The sequence below is a fragment of the Gambusia affinis genome, linkage group LG14 (genome assembly GCF_019740435.1).
Source record: "Gambusia affinis linkage group LG14, SWU_Gaff_1.0, whole genome shotgun sequence".
Classification (NCBI taxonomy): Eukaryota; Metazoa; Chordata; class Actinopteri; order Cyprinodontiformes; family Poeciliidae; genus Gambusia; species Gambusia affinis.
Window position 1 is genome coordinate 3,176,480 of NC_057881.1, and position 11,785 is coordinate 3,188,264.

The following is an 11,785-nucleotide window of genomic DNA, read 5'->3' on the forward strand; positions in this document are numbered from 1 at the left end:
AAGAAAAAAATATACTCCCTCAAAGAATTTGTAAAGTCTATTGTTACACAAGACCTTGAATTTGGGCAGAAATGTAACATCAAGTCAAAATCTATAATAACTAAGTTTTAAACTATTCATACCTCTGGGCTGAGTAGTTTATTGCAGTATTTAAATTTTCTCAACATGTTTGTTCTGCCTGGAAGCAATATTGTAGGACATTCGAGATTTCCAACCATACTCCCAAATTAAATGACCTATTCCAAAACTGATACTTCTTTTTCTTTGATTTGTTATTATTTTTGAAGATGTCTTTAAAAATGCCTTTGTCATTTGCCATTGGAAATAACTTTTCAAATGAATACAAATAATTTTAAATCTTTTAAGTTTTTTAATTGTTTTTGTGAGAACTTGAAGACCACAAAAATAGTTGTGGTCTTGTCACAATGTTTATTATAATATAATAATAAACAATAGATTATTTAAGATTAGTTTTTATTTCTGAAAAAAAAAAAGATATCTCTAAGCATTTCTGAAATAAACAACTTGAGCAACAAAAATAACTTCAATAAATTAGGTGTGAAATTTCCATGGACTACGTAATGAGATATAGGAGTATAATTAATATATACTCAGATACATGTTATTGTGTTTTTTTAATGTGACAGACTCAGTTGCCCTGAAGGTGAATCCTAACTAAATTTCATTCATTGTTCCCTTGCAGTGTTCCTCCGCTGGGCAAACGCATGCGCAGAAGACGAGTGGTTCATGTTGCAGAATGGGCAATGTTTGGCAGCAGTATTTGTCTGGGATTGTTTTTCTGACATTTTTACACGGTCTAAAAATTAATCTGAAAATTGTAAGGATAGAATATTATACTTGGAGAGAACGAAACCTAAAGATACAAATCACAAATAATTGTCTTTGTCACGTGATCAAGCCTGACCAATGGGAGCGAGCCAAGTCCAACGGAAAAGTACGTTCATTGTTTGGATGTTTTGCCAATTTTACCTTTTAAATCTGATAAAAATACGATCAACACGCCGCGGGATATGGATGTAGCTTTGATGCTCTGGGAGAACAGACGGAGTTTGGATGCGTTTCATAGTGGTTTTGATGAATTGCCACGTGTACAGGTTTGATGAAGTGTGCAGATCGGAATTGTTTCATCACATGACTCCCCTCCCCCACCCAGCCCGGGGAACTGGGGATGAAGGCGGACATGTTTGAGGGGAAATGTGCTGGTTAAAAAGTATCCAAGTGGAAGACAAAGAAGATTATTGGAAGAAGGTTTCGCTCTTTTTTGGGGATTTATCAGTCCACATCTGTTTTTGTCTTTATCCAGAGACTTTAAATAGACTTTTTGAATTTTTTTTCGTATATATAACTGTCACTTCAGGGAGTACTTAGTTTTATTTGTAACCCTGACAAAGTAACAATAGTAATGTGTATTACTGCATGATCTGTAAGAGGTCTTTCTATCGGTTTTTTGAGTGACATTGTAGGGACTCTGTAACCTTGGTATGGGGGATGGGCGCGAATGGTTAGGTAACGTCCTGTGTTCCTTGAATTAGTTTTTATTTAATGAGTCTTACAAGATAAAAATTGATCTTTTCAGCGGTAATAACCTGGTTTTCTTTGTTCAAAATTACTTTTCTGTCCTGCTTTTACCAGCCTTAGTATGGCTGGGCACAGTAAACTTGTGTTTAGATTGTGAGTTTTCTATTACTACCGATACATTAACACGTATTTAATAGATGCAATGTATTCGTTTTGGTTAGTTGTTTTTGGTTTGGGCTGGGCTCAGTTTGAAAAATTGCTGTGTCATTCTGTGGGTTGTTGTTGCTATGACCTTGTCAGGGTGGTATTTTATTTCAATTTGATAATTTGAGTTGTTTTACCCGAGGGATAGGCTATATGGTAACTAGTTGTATCTGAATTTAAGAGCTAATTTGTCTTTGGTACTTTACTACTTCTGATCTATGTAACCCACATGGAGGCCTTGTTTGATGGCATTTCTCAATAAGCTTCTCTGATGCGTTCCCTTTTAATGAAAACAAACTAATCTCGTGTTTATAACACTGGGCAGATGTTTTATGTATTCTTTTTCATAGCAAAGCGTCTATCTAGTTAGAATCATTATAACATACTTTGTGTTTCACTGCTCAAAGATGGCGCCCGCCTACATGTTCTAGAAGAAACTGATGATTTCACGAGAGAGGGGCTCTCTTCGGGTGGTACTCGTGACTGCTTCGGCGAACCAATAGGAGTGTTAGTCTTCAGACTGCAAGCCCGCGTTACGGCCGTTTTAACCAATCCTCTTCGTCGTTGTGAACACGTTGACGTAATACAATATGTTACAGAACAGCGAGGCCCTGTTGCTCTCGTTTTCCGTGAAAGATTGCGTTTGTGAGCCAGTCATAGACGACGCATCGGAAGGACAGGGCGGGATGGACCAATGGTGCTGGGTAATATCCTTGAACGACAGGGGAAACATGCGAATAGGTTGGTCCTAAACGTTGCTTGCGGATCTCCGACAACCTGTGGGTGTGGTTATTTTGAAAGACATCGTGAGTAGCGAATAAGGAGTCGGTGGGCGGAGAAACACAGAGGCGGTTTATCCAATGAGGTGAATGGTTGGTCTATAAAAGCCCGGGTGTAGCCCATATCGTCGCCATTTCAACGAAGCGGTTCGTAGGGATTTCGTCGTGGCGGGCAGCGAAGAAAACTGACGAGCCGAGACGGATCCTGCTTTTGAGTGTTTCCCAAAACAGAATCCGGATCCATCCTGATGGATATGGCTGTTAACCCGCCCCTTGACAGGTATCTATCGGTAGAACTGACTCTCGCCTTACCATGAAAAGGATTATTTTAACAGATTTTCCCCCATTTTTTATTTATTTTTACTGGCTCCCCGTGTGTATTGTTAAACGCTCAGGGGTGTGAGATGGACACTGGACAAAGCACCGGAATGAGTTAATTGATACCTTGAAACAATTATGTATAAATATTAAAAATATACTGGAATATATACAACTTCGCCGGCGCCATCTTCGGGTCTTCGCGGCCGTTGGCTGCTCTCTCCCGCATCTCAGCAGTTGGTGTTAGCATAGCTAGCATTAGCAGCTTCACGGACCAAACTCGTGTTTTATTTAGACGTGCTCGGTCAGATATGGTTATAATAGAAGAGCGAAATGTGTAACCGAATGTAGAGATGTTCGATGGCAAGACCTATGCAGAGTGTTTTGTTTTGTTTTTTGTTTATATTTAAAAAACATTTGTTAGACGTATCATATAAATATAGGCTGGTTATTCCGTGGTTAAACAGAGTTTCACTGTATATGCCATAATTGAAGCGCTGCTACATCCGAACAATCTGTAGGGCTTTGCCGGCTTGTTGTGGTAGCCATGTGGTCAGATTGTTGTGATGGACAGTGCCGAGGTGTGCGGTGTGACCTAAAATATGCCAACTATGTAACTTATTCAAACTATTACTACAACAGACAATTTAGATTGTTCATAGGAATGATCAAAATAAGTCCTGGGTCTGTCCTGGGGTGGTTTGTGTTTCTGTCCGTTGCCAGGTTACAGAGCTCAGTGTCACTCAGATCACCAAGTGGCGCCACATTTAGTTTACTTAAACTGTCTCTTTCTGTAATGGTTTCATTTTTGTTTTTAGTTACTTTTTAACTGTTTTAAACAGCAAATTTTAAATACATTTTTCAAATAAATTTTTTTAGTAATGTTGCGCTTGTGTAAATGATTCATCAATTTGCCTTTTTTAAATAAAGTACACTAACTGTCAAATGAGTTTCCAGATGTTTATTTGAGATTTTTATAATACTCCAAATGGATAACGGTATGTTTTTGGTGACCCCCTCTTTTTTATTTTTTATTTTCATAAAGTTAACTCTCAGTGACGAGCTGAAATTAAATGTCCTGATGTATCTTACGTCCTTATTTTGCTTGGGGTGTAAACGAACTCCTTGTGAAGAAAAAGTTGATTAGTGTCTTCAATAAGGTTATACCCTGTCCACGTACGAGTCAGGTCAAATGTTATCCAGAAGATCACCCCTGATTTGATGGAGTGTTGACTGCACAAGAGGCCACTTGCATTCAGGAGTAAAATGCAAAGCAGTGTGACGCCGGTTACCTTCATCAGAAAAGACAGAATGACATCTGAAAATATGGTTCATTCAAAACGATCAAGATTGAGATTAAAACAGGCAAAGTTTATGACTTCATTAATCTTTTCTTGCCTCTATTTTGACAGTTGACTCTTAGGAGAGATCGGCTTTAATTTTCAATTTTAATCTGTTAAATATATCAAATGATACTGCAAATGAGGTCAATTTTCCTTGCATTTTGTGAGGATGTTTTCTGTTTTAGGTCAGTCAGTCAGAAACCAAGCTCAGGATGACGCTGCACATTTTTCTTTTTTTAGAAGTGTCTGTTCTGGAAAAGAAGCATTACTAAACAGGACGATAAAATAAATTCATGAAACATTGGAAGTCTATTGTTGGCATGTATTGCTGTGAAATCTTATTGTGGAACACCAACTGCTGCAGAATGGTAAATAACCCCGCCCACCCTCTTCTGAGGTTTTATTTTTTCCCCCAAACAGAAATGAGTGGGTGGAGTTAGTCTGTTATTGACAGGGAAGTGGGTGCAGACGAGGAAGTGGTAGTCATGACTTCTCATGGTGCCGGTTGGCTGATTTAACGCTTGTATGATACCTGTCAGAATGATGGATGGCTTCTTTATGACAGGAGTCTCGGTGTTCTGTAAAGTCGGAGTAACCAGAACTTTAACATAATAGCATGAAGTATAATACTATAAAGGAAAATACTTCTAATGTTGATCAATTAAAAAAATGTGGTTTAATGTCTAAACATTGCAGAATTTGACTTAAAGTTGGTTTTAAGTTTCTATTTTTACTTCTCGTTTCTATTTTTTCTTAATTTCATCCTCTATAGAGCTCACCGGCTCTTGCTTCCTCTTTACAGCACTCATTCTGGGGTTGACCCTGGTTTTACTGCAGTGACAATGGATCAGAGCACTGGTACAGCTGGAAAACGCATCCGGAAGCCCTCACAGCTCTATGAAGGCTTTGAGAGTCCTGGGATGCCCCCCATCAGTCAACTGACCCCTTTGGGACCCCCCCAGCCCACAGTGAAAGACCCCAGCAGGCAGGGCAGGATGACGAACCAACTCCAGTTCCTGCAGAAAGTCGTCCTTAAGTCCCTGTGGAGGCATCACTTCGCCTGGCCTTTTCATGAACCGGTGGATGCAGTGAAGCTCGGCCTGCCTGTAAGTACAACTGGGACCCTTATTTACACTCAGTGTAGTTTAACTAATTACTCTAAGAGTAGTTTCACTGGTGTAGAAATATTTATATATGATTTGAAAGGTGACAGGTTTGATTAAAAGCATGTCTTTCATTCCTAGGATTATCATAAGATCATAAAGAATCCGATGGACATGGGCAGCATCAAGAAGAGATTGGAGAACAATTACTACCGCAGTGCCAGTGAGTGCATGCAGGACTTCAACACCATGTTTACAAACTGCTACATTTACAACAAGGTAAGAAAAAATAAGACTAATGCAGATAAATCCTCACTATGTACCCATTTTCTCTATTATGAATGTTTCAAACAGTGTCAACTGGCATTGTATAGTTTTTATGGATCAGTGAAGTATTTTTAATTGAATTAAGTATTGTTTCCATCTTTTTTCCAGCCAGCAGACGACATTGTGCTGATGGCTCAGTCTCTGGAGAAAGCCTTCCTGCAGAAAGTGGCTCAGATGCCCCAAGAGGAGATCGAACTGGCCCCTCCACCTCCACGCAGCAAATCTGCAAAACTATCCAAAAAAGCCAGAAACAATCCAGGTGAAGATGGAAACGGCATTTTAAAACATTCAGGCTTCATGAATCTGAGGATCTGGATGAAGTTTAATAACTTCTTGTGTCTTCCAGTTCCAGGAGGAGTGACAACAGCCCATCAAGTTCCAGCCGTCTCCCAGTCTGCGTATTCTCCTCCCACTCCAGAAACGCCTGACTCCATCCTGTCCACCCCCCCTCAGACTATTTTATCCAAGAGCATCACCTTCCCCTCTGAGCACAGCATCCCCTCCATCACCAGCATGCCCCCCACACAGCCCACTGCAAAGGTAACGCCAGCTGCATCTTTAGCTGCGTTTCCATCACAGATGTGTGCAAATCTTTGTCTATATTATTCTGCTAATGTTTAAATAACACAATTTTGTAAATGCGGTGTTTCCGTTAAATAAGAAATAAAATTAAAATCACACATAAATAAGCTTGTTGACACGATAAGTCATAAAAGTCATGACAGGAGATATAAGAGTTTTATTCAGGTGTTAGCGCGATGGCAGCGCTACGTTTGCACCATTTTGCAGAAATCATAGTTGCTGATTTCACAGACAGATTCATCTAGTTTGAAGATGCACGTTTTACGAACTGTGAAACTGTGAGAGCTCTGGTGGAGGCTGCTGCACACTGTCCAAGAAAGACAAACCGTCATCTTCCTACTACTTCCTGTCGTATTCTATGTCCTGTTTTGCCAGCGGTGACATCCAGCTGTTGCTCATGTGACTCCTGTGACCTCATCAAGTGTTTTGATGAGGTTGAAAAATATCACCTCGTTCTAGTGCAAATAGTTTTTTCAAAGTTGGTTTGTTTCCATTAAGCAAATTTATTTCCTTCATTTCAATTTGTGCATTTTGTGGTTAATGGAAACACAGCTACTGTGTGTTTACATCACAAAGCTCAGGGGCGGAGCTCTGACCCAAACTGTCGCCTCTCCGCTACAGAAAAAAGGTGTGAAGAGGAAAGCGGACACGACCACTCCGACCACGATGGCCATGCCCATCATGAGCACCATGGGCGTCAGCGGGATCGGCCTGGGGATGGGCGGCGGCCTGGACTCGCCGCTGACCCTCACCTCTCTGGGCATGGAGCACAGCGGCGGACTGGGCATGACCTCAGGGCTGGGTCTGGGCCAGGGCATGGTGATGAGCATGGACATGGCTCATGGAGGAATGATGATGGGGAACAAAGGAACAGCGGCGAGCAGGAGAGGCGTGAGCGGCCGGCCCATCAAGCCTCCCAAGAAGGACTTACCGGATTCCATCCTGCCGACGCCGGTGCGCCGCAGCAAGCTGACGCCGCAGCTGCGCTACTGCAGCAACGTCCTGAAGGAGCTGCTGTCCAAGAAGCACGCTGCGTACGCCTGGCCGTTCTACAAGCCTGTCGACGCCATGTCGCTGGGTCTCCATGACTACCACGACATCATCAAGCAGCCCATGGACCTGAGCACCATCAAGGTACGGCGGTTCATCCTGTGGGCGACTGGTTTTATCAGACAGGAAGTGGATCTGAACCTGTTTGTTTCTGCAGAGGAAGATGGACAGCAGGGAGTACAGAGACGCCCAGATGTTCTCCGCCGACGTCAGACTCATGTTCTCCAACTGCTACAAGTACAACCCTCCAGATCACGACGTGGTCGCCATGGCCAGAAAACTCCAGGTGACAACACTCAGTCTGTTTGCATTAGATATGGATAAAACTAAGTTTATGATATTTTGCAGCAGTAAAGAAAGTGCTGATGCACAATTACACATTGAAAACAGAAGAAATTATGTCTTGCAAATCTGATATTAATCACATAGGAGTTAAAATAACCAAAACTATTACTGTCTTAAATGAGGTAAATGAATTACTGAACAGAAAGGTCTTCTATGTTTTATGAAAATCACTGATTGTTCTACATCTGACATATTGTAGGGACAATGGCTGTAAAACGCATCGATTGATTTTTCTTCTACAGAAGAGGTTAGTCATTAGCAGAAGTTGAACCAGAGATCACAAAAACCAATATTTATACAGTGAAGATTATTAAAAACTATAAATTTATTTAGTACAATATTTTACAGTTTATGTACAAAGTGCATATTTTCGTTACCAAGTTATATACAAAACAAATTTGTAAAGAGAGAAATAAATAAAAAAATAGTTTCAGAACAGTGATGATATAAAGATGCATTTAAATTAAAGGTCAATTTATGAACCAAATGATCTAAATTTCTTCATTTAAAAAAAATTTGAAAATCATTATAATGAAATAATAAAGCATTAAATAATCAGATTTTTTTTAAATGCGTGTGTATTAGAAATATGTCTGAGATGATTAGCTAGTTTTCCCTTTATGCTGATAGGAGGCAGATAATGAGTTTATACTGCTACTTTTCATATCTGATTGTTTTGTTGTTGTTACATAAACTTCATATTTATTGAGTAAATAAAATGAAACATCTGCTTTTGTTTGTAGGTAGATTTGTTTTGAAAATGCATAATTTCCCTCTAACATAACTGAGCTGAAAAATCTGTTTCTTATTATATCGACTGACTGACCGTTTTCTTCCCGTCTTTTAGGATGTGTTTGAGTTCTGCTTCGCTAAGATGCCCGACGAGCCTCCAGCACCTCCCACATCCTCGTCTTCCTCCTCTTCCTCCTCGTCTTCCTCATCTGAGAGCGAGTTCAGCAGCGACAGCGAGGAGAGCGACAGCAGCCTGAGCTCCGACTCCGAGGAGGAGCGGGCCAACCGGCTGGCTGAGCTGCAGGAGCAGGTTGGTTCTGGTCCAGAAGGTTCTGCACCGTTTATACAACCATAACAAAACCTATAAAGGAGATGGATGGGGTTGTTACCATACAAATTAAAATCTGTTCCTGGCCCTGATGTTGAATTGTTTTGTGTTTTCCAGCTGAAGGCTGTACATGAGCAGCTCACCGCTCTCTCTCAGGGTCCCATCGTCAAACCCAAGAAGAAGAAGGAAAAGAAGGACAAGAAAAAGAAGAAGAAAGTAGAAAAACATCGGAGGATGGATGAGGAGATCGTCTCTGTGAAACCGCCCAAAACCCCAAAAGTGTCCAAGACGAAGACGACAAAGAGCAACAAAGGCATCAGCTGTCCTGTCATACCAGCGAAGAAGACACAGAGCAAGAAAAACAACAAGAGCAAGTGAGTACTGCCACCTGGTGGACAGAGTTTAAACTGAATGCTGTATTGTTACAAACCTCCATCTGACTTTCTGCTCCATCAGATCCAAAAAGCCCAACATGATGTTCAGCGTGTCCCAGCCGATGCACGACCCTCTGGTCAGCCATTTTGACTCTGATGAGGAGGAGGACACGGTTCCCATGTCGTACGACGAGAAGCGGCAGCTGAGCCTGGACATCAACAAGCTGCCGGGCGAGAAGCTGGGCCGCGTCGTCTACATCATCCAGTCCAGAGAGCCGTCGCTGAGGGACACCAACCCCGAGGAGATCGAGATCGACTTCGAGACGCTGAAGCCGTCGACGCTCAGAGAGCTGGAGCGATACGTCATGACGTGTCTGAGGAAGAAACCTCGCAAGCCGTACGGTGAGAAGACATTTTGATCTGGCTGCCAATTCTAAGCACTTGAATTTGTCAGAACACATTTAAAGACAAAACGTTTTCAATCGTAAATGTAAAATGTGTTGGGTTTTTTTGTGCAGTTAATGACTGAATATGTTTGTTCAGCAAAAGGTCTTTTTTTTTAGAGTTTGTGTACTCCAGCAAACGATTAATTGATTACTAAATTAGTTGATCGATGGTTTCAGCCCTAATGTTTCTAATATTTCTGGTCTTTGTGCAGCGAGTAAAAAGAACAGCGCTGGAAAGACGCGGGAGGAGCTGGCGATGGAGAAGCAGGTGGAGCTGGAGAGACGACTGATGGACGTCAGCGGTCAGCTCAACTCCGGGAAGAAACCGTCAAAGACCAAAAGTAAGTTAAACTTTATTTATCGTTTTGTGTCTTTGGAGATGACAGAAAAAATTAATAACAATTTTGGAACTATGGCTGGGCATTTATAGTGAGATATTTTATGAGTTTTGTTTTATTGTTGTCTTGATAAATTTCACTTATTGACTGTAAATAAAACAGATAAGAAATATTCTTTTTGCTTCTGTTTGATAAATGTGATTAAATGAAGTTGAATGACATAAATCAAACTTTTTTTAAAGTAAATTACGTTTTGAAGCTTATTTGGAATGAGATTGTTTTTCAAGATCGATATCTGTTTCTGTTGCTATGGTTACTGTGCCAGGCAGTCATAGCAACAGCATTTCCTGAAAAAAACGCAATATATATTTTTTATCATTTTCATCTTATTTTGTCATTATCACAATAATACCACAAAATATTGTGATAAAATTGAGTCCATGTTGCTCACCTTTACTTGGAACAGATCATTTCTTTCTTCTTTGTTAATCTTTGATATTTTTTTCTCCAGATGATAAACCTGCGTCAGACGTTCACGCTCAGCCGTCTCGCCTCAGCGCCAGCAGCTCCTCCTCGGATTCCTCTTCATCCTCCTCCTCTTCCTCATCCTCCGACACAAGTGAATCGGATTCCGGTTGAATCCGAGTCGCTCAGATCGTTTCCAAACAAAAAGGGTCCGGCGGCGGCGCCCTGGTGTCCTCCTCCCCTCCGAGCGGACTGAGATGTAACGGAGGACGGGTCGAGGCCGGCCCACCGGGTCCGGACAGAGATGGGCTGTCCCTGCGCTCGGCTCCGTCCGGCAGCCCTGAACACTTCCCGGCAGATGAATGTGAGCGGAGGAGAGCGACTGGAGCGTCCTGCTGGCTCCGGGCGGAGCGACAGGAAGCTCCATCTCCTGCTGATAAAGATTGATGCATACGATGGAGGGATTAGGGTGCTACAGCCAGAATATCTGAGTTTTCTGGATTATTTTTCCCTTCTTACCATGCTCCATGTCTTTATGCTGTATAGAAAACATGTACAGATGTATAAATATCTATTTTTCTTTTATAAAGAAGCCTTTTATGGAGCTTATTTATTCCCTCATTCTGGGAAAAGATTAAACTGGCGTGATCAGAGCTGTTTAGTTTTTACTTTTTTTTTTTTTTTTTTTTGAGTGACAAGAGGGGAGTTAAGTTTTTGTATGACTGTATGATGTGTGTGTGTGTGTGTGTGTGTGTGAGATCTGGCACCACAAGTGCATCCTTGTGAAGTTCCTCATAGTTTAGAAGCAGACGCTGCACTCGCTCTGCACGCAGAAGCACCTTGGTTCAGTAGAAAACAGACTGCATGCAACAGGAGCTGACGGCTTCGCTGCGTCTCCGTCAGCCGGTCGCTGTACAGAAAACAAAATAAAACGTGTCATAGTTTCAATATTTCTGTTCCCATGTTTGTTTTTCTCCATGTATTACAAGTTCTCTGTAAACATGTTGCTTTTTTATTCTTTGTGACCAATCTGCTAATAAATTGTGAGGACGTGTCTTGTCGACTCACCTGTGCCCAAATAACTTCTGGATCCTTTTCATTTCTTCACTTCAGTTACAAGGACAGATTTAATCAGAGCTCTAACAGGCTTGTTGTCAGTAGAATCTCTAAAATCTCTTCTGTCTTGCAGCTCGACCTTTGACCTTGTTCACTTTGAGTGATAAAATCAGGTGCTGGAAGTCAGGAGGTGTTGATGTAAACATGCATTGTTTATGCCAACAGTTCCACTGAGCATTTTATAATACGTTGCATTTTGGTTTTCTGTTTGGTTTCAGATTGAAATAGTGTCTTAAGTTATTTAGAAGAAATATGGATATTATTGAAAGGGTTTAGTCTTCTGAAATATCCACATTCAGAATAATAAAGGTGTGCATATTTTACAGAATCAAAACCTTGGAGTGTGGTTTTCCTTTATGGTCTAAATTTTTTTTATTTGGCTCTAGTTGTGAGATT

General features: G+C 41.1%; 1 protein-coding gene across 2 annotated transcripts; it reads left to right on the forward strand.

Moving 5' to 3' along the window:
• The first annotated feature begins 838 nt into the window (after window positions 1-838).
• On the forward strand, window positions 839-11,355 carry LOC122843196 (bromodomain-containing protein 2-like). 2 transcript variants are annotated; one of them, XM_044137790.1, is made up of 12 exons: window positions 839-2,802; window positions 4,956-5,289; window positions 5,428-5,565; window positions 5,722-5,872; window positions 5,960-6,153; window positions 6,817-7,329; window positions 7,403-7,531; window positions 8,438-8,632; window positions 8,768-9,024; window positions 9,107-9,426; window positions 9,683-9,811; window positions 10,320-11,355. In XM_044137790.1, the coding sequence occupies exons 1-12, from the start codon at window positions 2,771-2,773 to the stop codon at window positions 10,445-10,447; spliced, it is 2,520 nt and encodes an 839-aa protein (XP_043993725.1). In that variant the 5' UTR covers window positions 839-2,770; the 3' UTR covers window positions 10,448-11,355. The 2 variants fall into 2 exon arrangements, with proteins under 2 accessions (XP_043993725.1, XP_043993726.1); XM_044137791.1 differs by having other exon boundaries at window positions 840-2,802; window positions 4,986-5,289.
• The last annotated feature ends 430 nt before the right edge of the window (window positions 11,356-11,785 follow it).